General features: G+C 47.1%; 1 protein-coding gene across 1 annotated transcript; it reads right to left on the reverse strand.

Moving 5' to 3' along the window:
- Positions 1-407: 407 nt before the first annotated feature.
- On the reverse strand, positions 408-8,746 carry LOC120042400 (DISP complex protein LRCH3-like). The gene is made up of 6 exons (XM_038987233.1): positions 8,607-8,746; positions 8,211-8,324; positions 7,030-7,130; positions 6,604-6,741; positions 6,198-6,275; positions 408-1,223 (listed from the first exon to the last, which is right to left on the reverse strand). The coding sequence occupies exons 3-6, from the start codon at positions 7,066-7,068 to the stop codon at positions 1,083-1,085; spliced, it is 396 nt and encodes a 131-aa protein (XP_038843161.1). The 5' UTR covers positions 7,069-7,130; positions 8,211-8,324; positions 8,607-8,746; the 3' UTR covers positions 408-1,082.
- Between the last annotated feature and the right edge of the window lie 7,006 nt (positions 8,747-15,752).

Raw genomic sequence — 15,752 nt, forward strand, 5'->3', positions numbered from 1 at the left:
GATATTTAAGTGCCTTTGAACGGGGTATGGTAGTAGATGCCAGGCTCACCGGTTTGTGTCAAGAACTGCAACTCTGCTGTTTTTTTTACACTCTACAGTTTCCAGTGTGTATCAAGAAAGGTTCACCACCCAAAGGACATCCAGCCAACTTGACAACTGTGGGAAGCATTGGAGTCATCATGGGCCAGCATCCCTGTAGAATGCTTTCGACACCTTGTAGAGTCTAGGCCCTGACGAATTGAGGCTGTTCTGGGGGTGCAACTGAATATTAGGAAGGTGTTCGTAATGTTTTGTACACATTTTGAGAAAGTATAAAGCGTAGATTCCCGGAGCGCCCTCTCTCTCTCTAATCCAGCATCGGTTTTTGATTCAGCCAGCTCGTGATTTGACCACAATAACAAAACAAAAAAAGACGGGTTCATTTAATAACAGCCATTTTAAGTGTTGGCAGCATCAATGTTCCCATGATGACAGACCACCACCGTTATTGTTGCTCTTTGTAGCACATGACCTTAAAAGGTTACTTATGCAACTGACAACTTCCTAGTCTCCTAACCCTTCCCCATACACCCACCCAACCCCTCTGACATGCAAGGATCTAACATGTGAAAGTAAAAGGAATATGAAAAATAAGATGAAATAATAATAGAAAATAAAACAACCCCTACTGAACATAGATAAGAGGAGGATGGAGAGAGAAGTCAAATGACTAATAATAGAAAATAAAAAACCACTCTTACTCGCCGTCCAACTGACTGTTTGTCTGGGACAATCTCGGTTGTCCATCTGTTCGTCCGTCAGTCTTTAGAGGCTGCAAGTCGTAAGCAGTCTGTGTGAGGACACAAGAGGAAGAGACAGTCATCCCTTTCTTTGACGTACTCGTGCTCCCTCTTCTCTCTTCATTGGGGAAGACCTGTCTGGGAAGGCTGGGTGACCCTGTATGGTTGAGGGGGGGGGGGGGGTCTAGGGTTGAGGGGAAGTGGGGGGTGGTCGAGAGGGAAAGCCATATAACGTACATTCGGAGAGCGAGAGGGTGGGTCCTGTATCTGTCCATCCATGAGTGAGTGTGGAACTCTGCTGCCCTACATGGCCAGAGGGTTAGTGGTGGTGGCAGGGGAGGTTGTGTATTTGGGCGGGGCCAGCTCCAGGAGCGCACGTACCGTCCCGGCCACCAGGGGGAGCCCTCTCTCCTCCAGGATGTGGAGGGGCAGGCACAGCTGGGTCTGAGGCCAGATGAAGAGCACACGCACACAGACAACAAAGGGAGGAGGGAAAACGGGAGAACAAAAAAGGGTATGTCAATGGATGGGTAAATAATAACAAACTACCAAAAGATAACAGAAATCAACACAAATGGAAAGACAAACTCAACATAAGATGGAAAAGGAGGTGAATGGGATCCAAACGGCATGACCTTTAGGAGAGCATGGAAGCGGAGCAGGGAGCAGGTGTGCAAACACAGGCACAGGGTTACAATAAGTAGGGACTTGTGAACTGAGACACCCACTGAACAACATATCCCACAGGAGCAAATATGGAGGGAGCAGGAGAGAGAGAGAACAAGCTGAACACAAGCAGAAGTAGCGAGGAGAGAAGACAGGCGGCAAAGAGGAAGGAAGTCACACCAAATATTTGGTTCATTTTATTGTGAAAGGAGGAGCTCTGGGAAAGAGTTGAAAGGTCAACAACAGAAGACACAGGAGAGATAGACACGTGGTTACACACACTGGAAGCAAACAGACCACTGACAGAGAGAACATACACACCGCTCTTCAGAGCCAGAGGAGACATTACTCCTTGTCATTCAGCATAGACCAACAACAAACTACACACACAGCCTGCGTCCCCCGAATGGCACCCTATTCCCTATTGAGTGCACTACTTCTAACCAGGGGGCACATAGGAATCTGATTAAAAGTAGTGCACTATAAAGAATAGGGTCCTATTTGGAACAAACCACAGATTCACTCTGTCTCACAAAATATGTGCTTTGTCTTCGTATAGAACGGTATAAGAGCACTCATTGCGATATACAGTGCCTTCAGAAAGTATTCACACCTCTTGACTTTTTCCACATTTTGTTGGAACACACACAATACCCCATAATGTTAAAGTGGAATTATGTTTTTAATTAAAAATTTAACGCTGAAATCAATAAGTTTTTGTGACAAAATGTGGAAAAAGTTAAGGGGTGTGAAAACTTTCGGAAGGCACTGTAGTCCTGCCATATCCTGGGGCTGATTGTTACCACAGCTTGTGCCTACATAGACTGGTCCCAGATCTGTTTGTGCCATCTTACCCGCACAAACGCATCTGGAACCAGGCTAGTGTTAAACACATTCATCACACACCAGAGACACAAAATGGGGGTAGAGTGAAGTTGCCCCTACACTGATCTTGGGTCAGTTTAGCATTTTACCTACTAAAGGTTAAAGACAAAGTGAAACATTGTAGTAAGTTAAAAGGGCTTTTGATAACCAAATGTGATAAAGAAGCAAGTTCAAACCCTTAAACCAGTACAAAAAAAAACATTAAGAAAATTGCCTCATTGACTACTGCGTGCCGTGTGAACTTGAGTGGCTTCCAGACATGTCTATAAATTGTATTTGGGAGTATGGCTAGACAGTACACTGTCATTCTCTCAGCACATATCCAAGCTGCAGGCTAAGGTAAAATCTAGAGTTGTTTTTTTCTATCGTAATCGCTCCTCTTTCACCCCAGCAGCCAAACTAACCTTAATTCAGATGACCATCCTACCCATGCTACATTACAAAGACGTAATTTATAGATCAGCAGGTAAGGGTGCTCTCGAGTGGCTAGATGTGCTTTACCATTCGGCCATCAGATTTGCCACCAATGCTCCTTATAGGACACATCCTTGCACTCTATACTCCCATCTCAGTATACACAGTGCAAGACCCACTGGTTGAAGCTTATTTATAAAACCCTCTTAGGCATCACTCCCCCTATCTGAGATGCCTACTGCAACACTCATCTTCCACATACTCCACCCGTTCTGCCAGTCCTATTCTGTTAAAGGTCCCCAAATTACACACATCCCTGGGCCGCTCGTCTTTTCAGTTCGCTGCAGCTAGCGACTGGAAACGAGCTGCAACAAACACTCAAACTGGACAGTTTTATCTCAATCTCAACATTCAAAGACTCAATCATGGACACTCTTACTGACACTTGTGGTTGCTTAACACAATCTATTGTTATCTACCATGTTTGTGCTGCTACCATGTGGCGATGTTGTCATGATGTGTTGCTACTATGTTGTGCTGTCATGTGTTTCTGTCATGTTGTGTAGTTGTCTCTTTCGTCGTCATGTGTGTTTTGTCCTACATTATAATTTTTTATCCCCCATTCTCACAGGAGGTATTTTGCCTCTTGGTAGGCAGTCATTGTAAATAACAACTTGTTCTTAGCTGACTTACGTAGTTAAATAAAAAATGAACTTGTGCAAGTTGGGCTATCATAGCTAGGTAGTAAGACCAAAACCACTCCAAGCTCAGCTATCATTGATGGATATTTTGTTAGTTAGCTAGCGATGTTATCAGAACAGCTTGCGACAGTGCAGAATTTTACTATGGATACTGGCAGCATCGTGTGGTAAGTCTGACTACTAGCTGCAATTGATTTAATAGGAGTGGACATTTAACAACCTACATGTCTGTAGCTAACGTTAGCTTGCATTAACTGAATACTTGTTTTACTAGTCAGCTGTTTCTAGCCCAGCTAGCCTCGCTTAGGTTTGGCACATCTGAAGTCCCTCACTGCAAACCATATTGAATACTGTTTTATGCATAGTGTACACCATGTGCCTACAAAAGTGACTATTATTGTGGGCACTACCATGCGGTTTGCTAAGCTTTTTGCTCTTAGCTAGCTTGATGGCTAACTTCGGCTAACAGTACGATCGATGCCCGTCTAAACTACTGTAATGTTTAACACAGCTAGACCTTGCTCGCTGAATGAACACAGAAACATGTGCAATTGGGTTATTGACTGGACTATACAAGTTTATTCAATGCTAGCTAACTGCTTTGCTATTGTGGACGTCATGTATTTAGCTCCTTACTAATGTCGGGAAACAGTAGATCCGATGCCCCTGCCCATGTGAAAATTACAATTATATAGCCTACATCTGACTAAGCTCAAAACTTATGCAAGTGGATTTTTTGACAGGACAATACAGGCTTGTTAACATGATTGTTATTGTTTTATTGTTGTTCCATCTCATCTCTTTTCGTTTATTCACTTCTTGAACAAAAAGCCATGCGTACAGTTCGGTGCAGACGCTCTACCATTCCCATGACGTTTTTTTCAATATGGCTGTGGCCACATCTTTCCAAGCTTGTGCTAGGTGCTCCAAAACCTATCATATGTTTTAAAAGCATTTTCATAACATCACGTTCAACAACGTTACCTAATGTCGACATGTAAAATGTAGGTTGATTTGAGCATTTCAGTTCCACTAAGGTTAGGATTGGGGAAGCAGATCCTAGATCTGTACCTAGGGGTAACATCACCCCGGAGCCACAAAATGAGCGTTAGGACAGAGGGGGGCTCGATCACAGACAGTCAAGGAGAAAAAGGTGCCTGTAGGATACTTGATTGTGCGTCAGCAAGGACTCAAAGGCTTACAAATTACCCTCGGCTACCTGCTCTCTTCTTGATTAGGCAAAAACGTCCGACTGACTTTGCAGCTAAGGCGAAGCCGTGTTCGAGTCAGGAAAGAAGAGAAGCGATAGGGCGTTGAATGGTCAGATTACTCGTGGTTGTTTCTTCTCAGAGGCAGTCGGGGAGGAGGAAGCACGTAGGCTACATATGACAAGCACTCCTACTTTGATGTTATCTGTGCAATGGAAGCGCTTTCGGGTGGGAAGGTTCCATCTAAAAAACACACGCACACACGGCGGCAGGCGGACAAACTTAAGGCACAGAAGGAGGTTCAGTAGGTAGGTACAGTAGCAGACAGCTCATTGACAACATAGCAACCTCCGGGTCTCGCTGTCTCTCTCAATGGGGGCAGTGCCAGTACATCACAGAAGGGTAACGAGGGAGCATTGAAGGTCCACCTCGCCACTCCTTGAGTGGAAGCAAGTAACCTTCCCCAACAAACAACTGGAACAACAAAAGATAAAACCTACTATATGGCTTTTGGCATATGGAGTTGTTCCCTTTTCAGTGGATGTCAAACCAGGCAGTGGCGAGCGCTCCTCTTTGTTATGGTAGAGTGGGACAGAGAGGTCCACTCTCATTCTTGCGTTTTTCCCTTGTCGAGTTCTGCTGCGTCTGAATGGATACCGCTGTGGTGATGGGAGTCGGCGCAATATGAAATGAGAAGCGCGTAGGAGTGCGAGTGGTGTGTGAGCGCGCATGTGTGTGTACGAGTGGTGGAGAGCCAGTTGGGTAAGGTGAGGAAGGGGTTGTGTGGTCCAGACAGACAGTTCAGAGGTGGGGCACCAGGTTGCAGTACAGGGCACACAGCACAGACATGGTGGACAGATAGAAGAGGGCGAAGCCTGCCAGCTGGGCCGGGGGAGAAGGCATTAGGAGGGGGGGAGGAGCCATGGAAAGCAGGACCCCCAGCGTCCCGTAAACACAGCCTCCCCGGCCATCCAGAACCTCCTCCACTGTGCACAGCCTCTCCTGTCCCATGGGAGATGAAGCAGGGGAGAGAATGGGCAGGCAAAGGATACAATTACATAGATAGGGGAGTTGTGTGTTTGGACGGACAGATGGAAGATGAGTTTGAGGGGGAAGTGTTACGGTTAAAAGGAAGAAGAGCGGAGGAGCAGAAAGAGAAAGTTACTGTTAGTAACAGGCAAGCGGCTCTCCAAGTCAAGTTTACAAAAGCTCTGCAGGTTGCCAGTTGAGTTAGCTGGAGTCAACTGATAAAAAGAGCAGGGACAGAGAACTAGGCTAAACTTTAGTGTTGATACAACAAGCAGCGTAGTAGAGGGAAGAAATCTTATGACAGAAGAGAAAAACCTGCCCTGAAAGTAGCCTTTAGCTAAATTGGTGAGGTCACCGTCTGCTGCTAGCAAATTAAAATCTGAAGAACAGTCCGTCAGTACAGGTTCTCTTGTATCACATGCTTTTTCTAACCCATCACAAACACACAGACGTTTTAGCATGAGGACTAGTGAGTTGTATACCAGTCCTTTATTCAACTAGTGTGAAGGTCTTACCTGTGGAACCCCGATCCTGCGACACGCCTCCAGAAAGTTCTCCACGTTCCGCCGACACTTGGCCATCGTCAGTTTGGGCTTGATGGACAGAGACAACGATAAGCACAACGACAGCTGCTTGTCTCAAATAGCACCCTATTACCTGTATAGTGCACTACTTTTGACCAGGGCCTACGGTCACAGTAGTGCACTATGTAGGGAATAGGGTGCAATTTGGGACATAAGCAGTGTCTGATCATAACCCAAATGCAAATGTATGGCAAAGTAAAAAGGAGCATTGTTGTATTGATATGCTTGAAGTGTAGTGTTCCTGACTGACTAAATTGATTCTAAAACTGACATCTCACTAATGCACGTATGGTATGCACGCACAGCACACGCATAAAGTGCACACACAAACACTCACCACAGCAGGGGAGGGCACATGGATGCTGGGTACGGATCGTGGCCGCACATGATTTGCCAGATGGCAGAGGACGACCCCGTCGGTCAGTGCTGCTCCCAGGTCGCTGGGCAAGGACACTTTCAGACGCGACTCTATGTTCTACAAAATAGAGCAGAACACAATTACAGGGGGATAAGCACAAGTAGGGCCAGGAGTTTTTCCTGACCTTGTGATCTGACCTGGGCTCATAAAGCATCTTAGAGTAGGAGTGATGTTCTAGGATCAGATCCCATGTCCATCTAATTATGATCTGAAAGGAAAGACTGATTCTATTTCAGCACTTCTCTGAAATGCTTTATGAATATGGGCCAAGGAACCCAGTAGAAACTCCAGGCCCTAATGGCTTGGTCAAAAGGCGGGAGAATCTGTTTGTCGGGTGTTGTTCACCTTCCGCAGTTGCTCCACCAGAGCAGCCTCCTCTCCCATGGGGCCTTGAGGCTGGGTAGGGGTCACCTCTTCAGGCTCCGGCCTGGGGGCGGCACCATCACCTGGGGGGGAAGGCAGAACCAGACAGGCTCAAACATACACATACAAGATCAAAAGCTGGTGAAAGCAGAATGGGTGCTAATCATTTATTCTGAAGAGGGTGAAGTCCAGCTCTCTACAGATACAATGGCATGATCAGACGCCTGGCAAACAATGCAGAAGACAAACTACAGTAGATAGACGGAACTCTAGAGCAACAGACGGAACTCTCGAGAACTCTACAGCAGACAAACAGGCGGAGCTCCACAGCAGACAGGCGGAACTCTACAGCGGACAGGCGGAGCTCCACAGCAGACAGACAGGCGGAGCTCCACAGCAGACAGACAGGCGGAGCTCCACAGCAGACAGACAGGCGGAGCTCCACAGCAGACAGACAGGCGGAGCTCTAGAGAACTCTACAGCAGACAGGCGGAACTCTACAGCAGACAGACGGAGCTCCACAGCAGACAGACTGGCGGAACTCTACAGCAGACAGACTGGCGGAACTCTACAGCAGACAGACTGGCGGAACTCTACAGCAGACAGACTGGCGGAACTCTACAGCAGACAGACTGGCGGAACTCTACAGCAGACAGACTGGCGGAACTCTACAGCAGACAGACTGGCGGAACTCTACAGCAGACAGACAGGCGGAACTCTACAGCGACAGACAGGCGGAACTCTACAGCAACAGACAGGCGGAACTCTACAGCAACAGACAGGCTGTGACCTATAGTCAGACAGCACTCAAAGTAACAGATGGGATCAGAAAACCAACAGAGCTGAACATCATACATCATACATACAAGTCAAAAAGCCGACAATTTCCCCTCCCCCATTTAAAACATAGAAATCTGTCCATGTTGAAAATTATTCCCCACTGCCCCCCTTCTATTTTGATCAACTATCTACAATGTTGCTCAGTGACTTTGCAGGATCCCATCCAGACATGTCTATCAGCCCAGACACAGTTACCAGAACAATGTCACATACGACACTCAATTGTGACATGCTCATTGCACGCTCAATAGGTACCAACACTCTCTTCTGAAAGCTCCCAAGGCCATGCAGCAAGATCCAGAGGTTGTGATCCGGTGACATACCTCTCCTCTGCTCTTCCTTCTGGCTGAGGCGAAACAAGAAGCTGTCTGGCCGCTGGGCGGGCCCCTGGCAGGAGGGCGGGGCAACAGGGCCGGGGTAAGAAGGTGATTGGAGGGCTGCAAGCAGAACAGGATGTGAGCAGGTGGGAGAGTGGCAGAGTGAATAGACCGTGGAGTAAAATTCTTTCAGATCCACAGGAACGTCTAGGGGGTAGTGGTCAATTTGGAATACATAAATTAGTAAGGAGAGGGAGGAGTGTGTTGGAAGCCGCTCAAGTTCACATCCATTTATAATCTGGTTTCCCTGGAAGCCAGTAGGACAAGCTGCACCGAGCAGTGTATGGCAGCCGTGATGTAACCGTAGAGGGAAATGGAGGAATAGTGTGACTGGTGTCTTACCTGTGGGAGACAGGGAGGAGGAGCGATCCTCGCCCTGCTGAGTGGCCAGTCGAGTCCGAGCGGAGAGCAAACAAAGAGAGGGAGAGAGAGAGAGTTCATGTAATTTGAGTCAAGACGAAAACACCATTCATGCATATACAGTTCCCTCAACAATACTCCGGTCTCACCCCTCCTTTGACACCAGATATGTAATGGGGGAGGGTAAAGGCCTGTAAACATCACTCGACTGTTTGGTGTTTACAGACCTATCTTTTAGCGCTACAACAAAGATGTGCAACTGTTACATAAGAGAGGGTGGACTATGGGCATAGAGCAGGCTCTCTGGCTGCAGGTAGGTAGAGTGCTCCTTAGAGTTAGCTTAGAATAACAATCATATTCATGGATTGTAGAGGTCGACCGATTAACTTCTTGGCAATAGGGGGTGCTATTTGCACTTTGTAATAAATTCGTTCTCAAATTAAACTGCCTCGTACTCAATTCTTGCTCGTACAATATGCATATTATTATTACTATTGGATAGAAAACACTCTCTACTTTCTAAAACCGTTTGAATTATGTCTGTGCGTGAAACAGAACTGGACTTAGAGCAATTTCCCTATGTGGAGTTGAGAATGCAGAATTTTCCAACCTGTTCTCAGACCTGTGTATAACTCTGCCTGTCTTCTATTGGTTGAGATGCACTGCATACGCCTTCCCCTGGGTGTCAGCGAATAGAGGGCCTTGAAATGGAGTCTCTAGGCAGATCCGAAAGTCTATAAATTGATTGGAATCAAAGTGTCCCCTCTTTTGATTCTTCGCTCTGACGCAGGGAGGACCTTGGCATGTCGTTTTAGAAGCTCCTGTTTTAGCTCCTAGATATATCCGGCTCTGTTTTTATTCGATATAGGCTTTAAAGACATCATAATCTTGTTATTTTAAACCGAGTTATATCAGTTTATGTCAGTATATTGCCATTTTCGGGTATTTCATTTTCTGGCGTTGTAGGAAGTTGGGTATCTCTCTCTCGCATGCTATTGTTTACTGCTAATTGCAACGTGGAAGATGACTTTCTCCAACCCAGCAACGATTCTTTTGGACAAAGGACACCTATCCCAAGATTCTGATGAGAGGTCATCAAAAAGTAAGAACTATTTATGCTGATAATTCATTGTTCTGTTGAAAAAAGTCAAATGCATAAGACGCCATTACTTGCAGTGTAGCCTTGCTTTATCGCACGCTGTATTGCGCAGTAACGTTAATTTTAAAAATGTAATTCAGCGATTGCATTAAGAACTAATTTGTCTTTCAATTGCTGTCCAACCTGTATTTTTTTTGTCAAGTTTATGAATAGTTTTCGATAAGAATAGGTGCCTTTCCAAGATGGCGCCGGACAGATTGCTTGAGGATTTGGACACTATTCTCATTGTATAAGCACGATTTGTGCCGCTAAATATGCACATTTTCGAACAAACTCTATATGCATTGTGTAATATGATGTTACAGGTCTGTCATCTGAAGAATTCTGAGAAGGTTAGTGAAAAAATTCATATATTTTGGTGGTTTATACGTTATCGCTATTTTTGCCTTGAATCAATGCTGGTGTGATGTTGGCTATTGTGGTAAGCTAATATAACGCTATATTGTGTTTTCGCTGTAAAACACTTAGAAAATCTGAAATATTGTCTGGATTCACAAGATCTGTGTCTTTCAATTGCTGTACGCTGTGTATTTTTAAGAAATGTTTTATGATGAGTAATTAGGTAATACACGTTGCTCTCTGTAGTTATTCTAGTCGCTTTGGTGAGAGTTGTGATGGTGGCTGCAATGGTAAACTATGATTTATACCTGAAATATGCACATTTTTCTAACAAAACATGCTATATGCTATACAATAAATATGTTATCAGACTGTCATCTGATGAAGTTGTTTCTTGGTTAGTGGCTATTTATATCTTTATTTGGTCGAATTTGTGATAGCTACTGATGGAGTAAAAAACTGGTGGAGTAAAAAAAGTGGTGTCTTTTGCTAACGTGGTTAGCTAATAGATTTACATATTGTGTCTTCCCTGTAAAACATTTTAAAAATCAGAAATGATGTCTGGATTCACAAGATGTGTATCTTTCATCTGGTGTCTTGGACTTGTGATTTAATGATATTTAGATGCTAGTATTTACTTGTGACGCTATGCTAGGCTATGCTAGTAGCTTTTCTACTGATGGGGGTGCTCCCGGATCCGGGTTTGGGAGGCGTTAGAGGTTAATTAGGGGCAATTTCAAGTTTTCATAACAATCGGTAATCGGCATTTTTGGACGCCGATTGTGGCCGATTACATTGCACTGTAACGTCCTGACCAGAGTTCTTATGTGTTTTGCTTGTTTAGTGTTGGTCAGGACGTGAGCTGGGTGGGAATTCTATGTTGTGTGTCTAGTTCGTCTGTTTCTATGTTCAGCCTGATATGGTTCTCAATCAGAGACAGCTGTCAATCGTTGTCCCTGATTGAGAATCATATATAGGTGGCTTGTTTTGTGTTGGGGATTGTGGGTGGTTGTTTCCTGTCTTTGTGTTTTGTCTGCACCAGCAAGGACTGTGACGGTTAGTGTGTTTTGTCAGTTTGTATAGTGTTTTTGTTTTGTCTATTAAATTCATTATGTCCAATTACCACGCTGCACATTGGTCCTCTGATCCTTCTCGCCTCTCCTCGTCTGAGGACGAAGTAGACTGCCGTTACATGCACTCCACGAGGAGACTGCGTGGCAGGCTGACCACTTGTTACGCGAGTGCAGCAAGGAGCCTAGGTAAGTTGCTAGCTAGCATTAAACTTATCTTATAAAAAACAATCAATCTTAACATAATCACTAGTTATCTACACATGATTGATGATATTACTAGCTTGTCCTGTGTTGCATATAATCAATGCGGTGCATGTTAATTTATCATCAAATCCCAGCCTACTTCACCAAACGGGTGATGATTTAACAAGCGCATTAGCGAAAAAAAGCCCTGTCGTTGCACCAATGTGTACCTAACCATAAACATCAATGCCTTTCTTAAAATCAATACACAAGTATATATTTTTTTAAACCTGCATATTTAGTGAATATTGCCTGCTAACATGAATGTATTTTAACGAAGGAAATTGTGTCACTTCTCTTGCGTTCTGTGCAAGCAGAGTCAGGGTATATGCAGCAGTTTGGGCCGCCTGGCTCGTTGCGAACTGTGTGAAGACCGTTTCTTCCTAACAAAGACCGTAATTAATTTGCCAGAAATGTACATAATTATGCAATGTAACAGCAATATTTAGACTTAGGGATGCCACCTGTTAGATAAAATATGGAACGGTTTCGTATTTCACTGAAAGAATAAACGTTTTGTTTTCAAAATGATAGTTTCCGGATTTTACCATATTAATGACCAAAGGCTTCTATTTCTGAGTTTATTATATTAAGTCTATGATTTGATATTTGATAGAGCAGTCTGACTGAGCGGTGGTAGGCAGCAGCAGGTTCGTAAGCATTCATTCAAACAGCACTTTCCTGCGTTTGCCAGCTGCTCTTTACTGTGCTTCAAGCATTGCACTGTTTATGACTTCAAGCCTATCAACTCCCGAGATTAGGCTGGCAATAATAAATTACCTATTAGAACATCCAATAGTCAAAGGTATTGTCACGAATCCCGCCGAAGATGGTGCCTGTTCCTGTTTGGGCGGCGCTCGGCGGTCGTCGTCACCGGCCTACTAGCTGCCATCGATTCTTTTCTTTTTGTTTCTGTTAGTTTGGGCTGATTGGGTGCACCTGTTTTGAGTTTAGTTTTGTGGGTAGGCTATTTAAGGGCAGTAAGCCCGCTGGCTTTTGTGCGGGCTTGTTTCTCTGTTATTTGATTGTTATGTGGATTTATTATTTTTTCTGGACAGTTTAGTCCTGTGTTTTTGGACTCGTCTTTTCATGCGCCCGTGTGTTTAGGGCATGATCGTTTTCCCTGTCAACTGGAAAATAAATCCACTTTCTTGAAACCCTGCTCTCTGCGCTTGACTCCTCCACACAGTACTCCTAGCAGCTCTGACAGAAGCCCGCACCAACATATGGAGTCAGCAGAAGCAGCGACCACCCCTCTCCCAAGTATGGAGGAGCGTGTCCATCATCATACAGCTGTCCTTCATCGTATTTACTAGCTATGGTACTTTACTAGCTATCGGAGTCCTTCATCGTACTTTACTAGCTATCGGAGTTACTAGCTATGGTCAGCGATGGACCAGATGATGGAGAGGATGGAACGATGGGAGAGGAGTGGTCTCCCGACGCCCCCTTCAGCTCCCCTGCAGACGAGACAACCCACTCCTACAGTGTCATCGGCTGGGACCAGCACATTGCGTCTCACCCCCCCCCGAGGGAGTACGATGGAGCAGCGGCTGGTTGCCAGGGATTTCTGCTCCAGCTTGAGCTCTACCTGGCTACCGTGCGTCCGACTCCCTCGGGTGAGGAGAGTGTAAGCCTCCTTGTCTCCTGTTTGTCGGGTAGGGCCCTGGACTGGGCCAACGCAGTCTGGAACAGCCCAGACTCGGCTCGGGACCACCAGCCGGTTTCGAGCGGTGTTCGACCACCCACCGGAGGGCCGAGCGGCGGGTGAGCGTCTGTTCCACCTCAGACAGGAGACGAGGAGCGCCCAGGATTTCGCTTTAGAGTTCCGGACCTTGGCTGCTGGTGCGGGGTGGAATGACAGGGCCTTAATAGACCATTACCGTTGCAGCCTCCAGGAGGACGTCCGCCGGGAGCTAGCTTGTCGGGACACCACACTCTCCCTCGATGAACTGATAGACATGTCGATCCGACTAGATAACCTGCTAGCTGCCCGCGGGCGTTCAGAGGGGGTCCTGTCCATTCCACCTCCCAGCCCTCCCGCTCCAACTCCGATGGAGTTGGGAGGAGCTGCATCTAGGGGAACCGGAGGAGGTGGCTCCTCTTGCACCTACTGTGGCCGGAGAGGACACACTTCGGACCGGTGCTGGAGGAGTCCATCTGGGAGTCGGGATGGCAGGCGGAATACTCCTCGGCCACCCCAGGTGAGTAGGCACAAGACTCACCTAGAGCTCCCTGTTGGTCACATGTTTTTGGTTATTTTTTTCCCTGCGTTTTTCCCCTCTCTTCAGCATAAGGCGCTAGTCGACTCAGGCGCAGCTGGGAGTTTTATGGATCGCGGACTCGCCCGTAAGTTGGGTATTCCGCTGGTGCAGATAGACCCACCTTTTCCCGTGCACTCCCTAGATAGCCGACCGTTAGGGTCAGGGCTGGTCAGGGAGGCCACGATTCCGCTGGACATGGTAACCCAGGGGGATCATAGGGAGCAGATCAGTTTTTACCTTATTGATTCACCTGGGTCCAGTAGTGTTGGGGGTTCCCTGGCTAGCCATTCACAATCCCCTCATTTCCTGGATACAGGGAGCTCTTCAGGGGTGGTCAGATGAGTGTTCAGGTAGGTGTGTGGGAGTTTCCATCGGTGCCACGTCGGTGGAGAGTCCAGACCAGGTTTCCACTGTGCGCATTCCCCCAGAATATGCCGATTTGGCTATCACTTTTAGTAAGAAAGAAGCGACCAAATTACCACCTCATCGACGGTGGGATTGCGTGATAAACCTCCAGGAGAACGCTGCACTTCCCAGGAGTCACGTGTACCCATTGTCACAGGAGGAGACGTTGGCTATGGAGACATATGTCACGGAAGCTCTGGGACAAGGGTTCATTCGGCCCTCCATGTCACCCGCCTCCTCGAGTTTCTTTTTTGTGAGAAAAAAGGAGGGAGGACTGCGTCCGTGCATTGATTATCGAGGTCTAAATTCAATCACAGTGGGATTTAGTTATCCACTACCTCTCATCGCTACGGCGATGGAATCATTCCACGGAGCGCGTTTTTTCACAAAACTGGACCTCAGGAGCGCGTATAATCTGGTGCGTATTCGGGGAGGAGACGAGTGGAAAACAGCGTTTAGTACCACATCAGGCCACTATGAGTACCTCGTCATGCCGTATGGGTTGAAGAATGCTCCAGCCGTCTTCCAATCCTTTGTAGATGAGATTCTCAGGGACTTGCAGGGGCAGGGTGTGGTAGTATATATTGATGACATCTTGATCTATTCTGCCACACGCGCCGCGCATGTCTCCCTGGTGCGCAGGGTGCTTGGGCGACTGCTGGAGCATGACCTATACGTCAAGGCTGAGAAATGTGTGTTCTCCAAACCAGCCGTTTCCTTCCTGGGTTATTGCATTTCCACCTCGGGGGTGGTGATGGAGTGTGACCGCGTTAACGCCGTGCGTAATTGGCCGACTCCGACCACGGTAAAGGAGGTGCAGCGGTTTTTAGGGTTTGCCAATTACTACCGGAGGTTTATCCGGGGTTTTGGCCAAGTGGCGGCGCCCATTACCTCACTGCTGAAGGGGGGGCCGGTGCGTCTACGGTGATCGGCCGAGGCAGATGGAGCCTTCAACCAGTTGAAGGCAAGGTTTACTGAGGCTCCCGTGTTGGCGCATCCGGACCCTTCGTTAGCGTTCATAGTGCAGGTGAATGCGTCCGAGGCTGGTGTTGGAGCCGTGCTATCACAGCACTCGGGCACGCCACCGAAGCTCCGTCCCTGTGCTTTCTTTTCTAAGAAGCTGGGTCCGGCGGAGCGGAACTATGATGTGGGGGACCGGGAGTTACTAGCTATGGTAAAAGCCCTGAAGGTGTGGAGACACTGGCTTGAGGGGGCTAAATACCCTTTCCTCATCTGGACTGACCACCGCAATCTGGAGTATATCCGAGAGGCGAAGAGACTGAATCCGCGTCAAGCTAGGTGGGCCATGTTCACTACGGGGTGCCGGAGGACATCGTATCTGATCGAGGTCCCCAGTTCACGTCCCGGGTGTGGAGGGCGTTTATGGAGCGTCTGGGGGTCTCGGTCAGCCTTACCTCTGGGTATCACCCCGAAAGTAATGGGCAGGTGGAAAGAGTGAACCAGGAAGTGGGTAGGTTTCTGAGGTCGTATTGCCAGGACCGGCCAGGAGAATGGGCGAGGTACGTCCCGTGGGCAGAGTTGGCCCAGAACTCACTCCGCCACTCCTCAACTAACATGTCGCCATTTGAATGCGTACTGGGGAACCAGCCGGTCCTGGCTCCGTGGCATCAGAGCCAGACCGAAG

This window comes from Salvelinus namaycush, unplaced genomic scaffold, assembly GCF_016432855.1.
Source record: "Salvelinus namaycush isolate Seneca unplaced genomic scaffold, SaNama_1.0 Scaffold671, whole genome shotgun sequence".
Classification (NCBI taxonomy): Eukaryota; Metazoa; Chordata; class Actinopteri; order Salmoniformes; family Salmonidae; genus Salvelinus; species Salvelinus namaycush.

Bases quoted from the DNA above. Each gene is read 5' to 3' on its own strand.
- LOC120042400 (XM_038987233.1), bottom strand. From the start codon at position 7,068: ATGGGAGAGGAGGCTGCTCTGGTGGAGCAACTGCGGAAG. The intron at 6,276-6,603 runs GTGAGTGTTTGT...CTGTCCATCAAG, and splicing joins ATGTGCCCTCCCCTGCTGTG to CCCAAACTGACGATGGCCAA. The intron at 1,224-6,197 runs GTAAGACCTTCA...ATCTGGCCTCAG, and splicing joins GCAGGATCGGGGTTCCACAG to ACCCAGCTGTGCCTGCCCCT.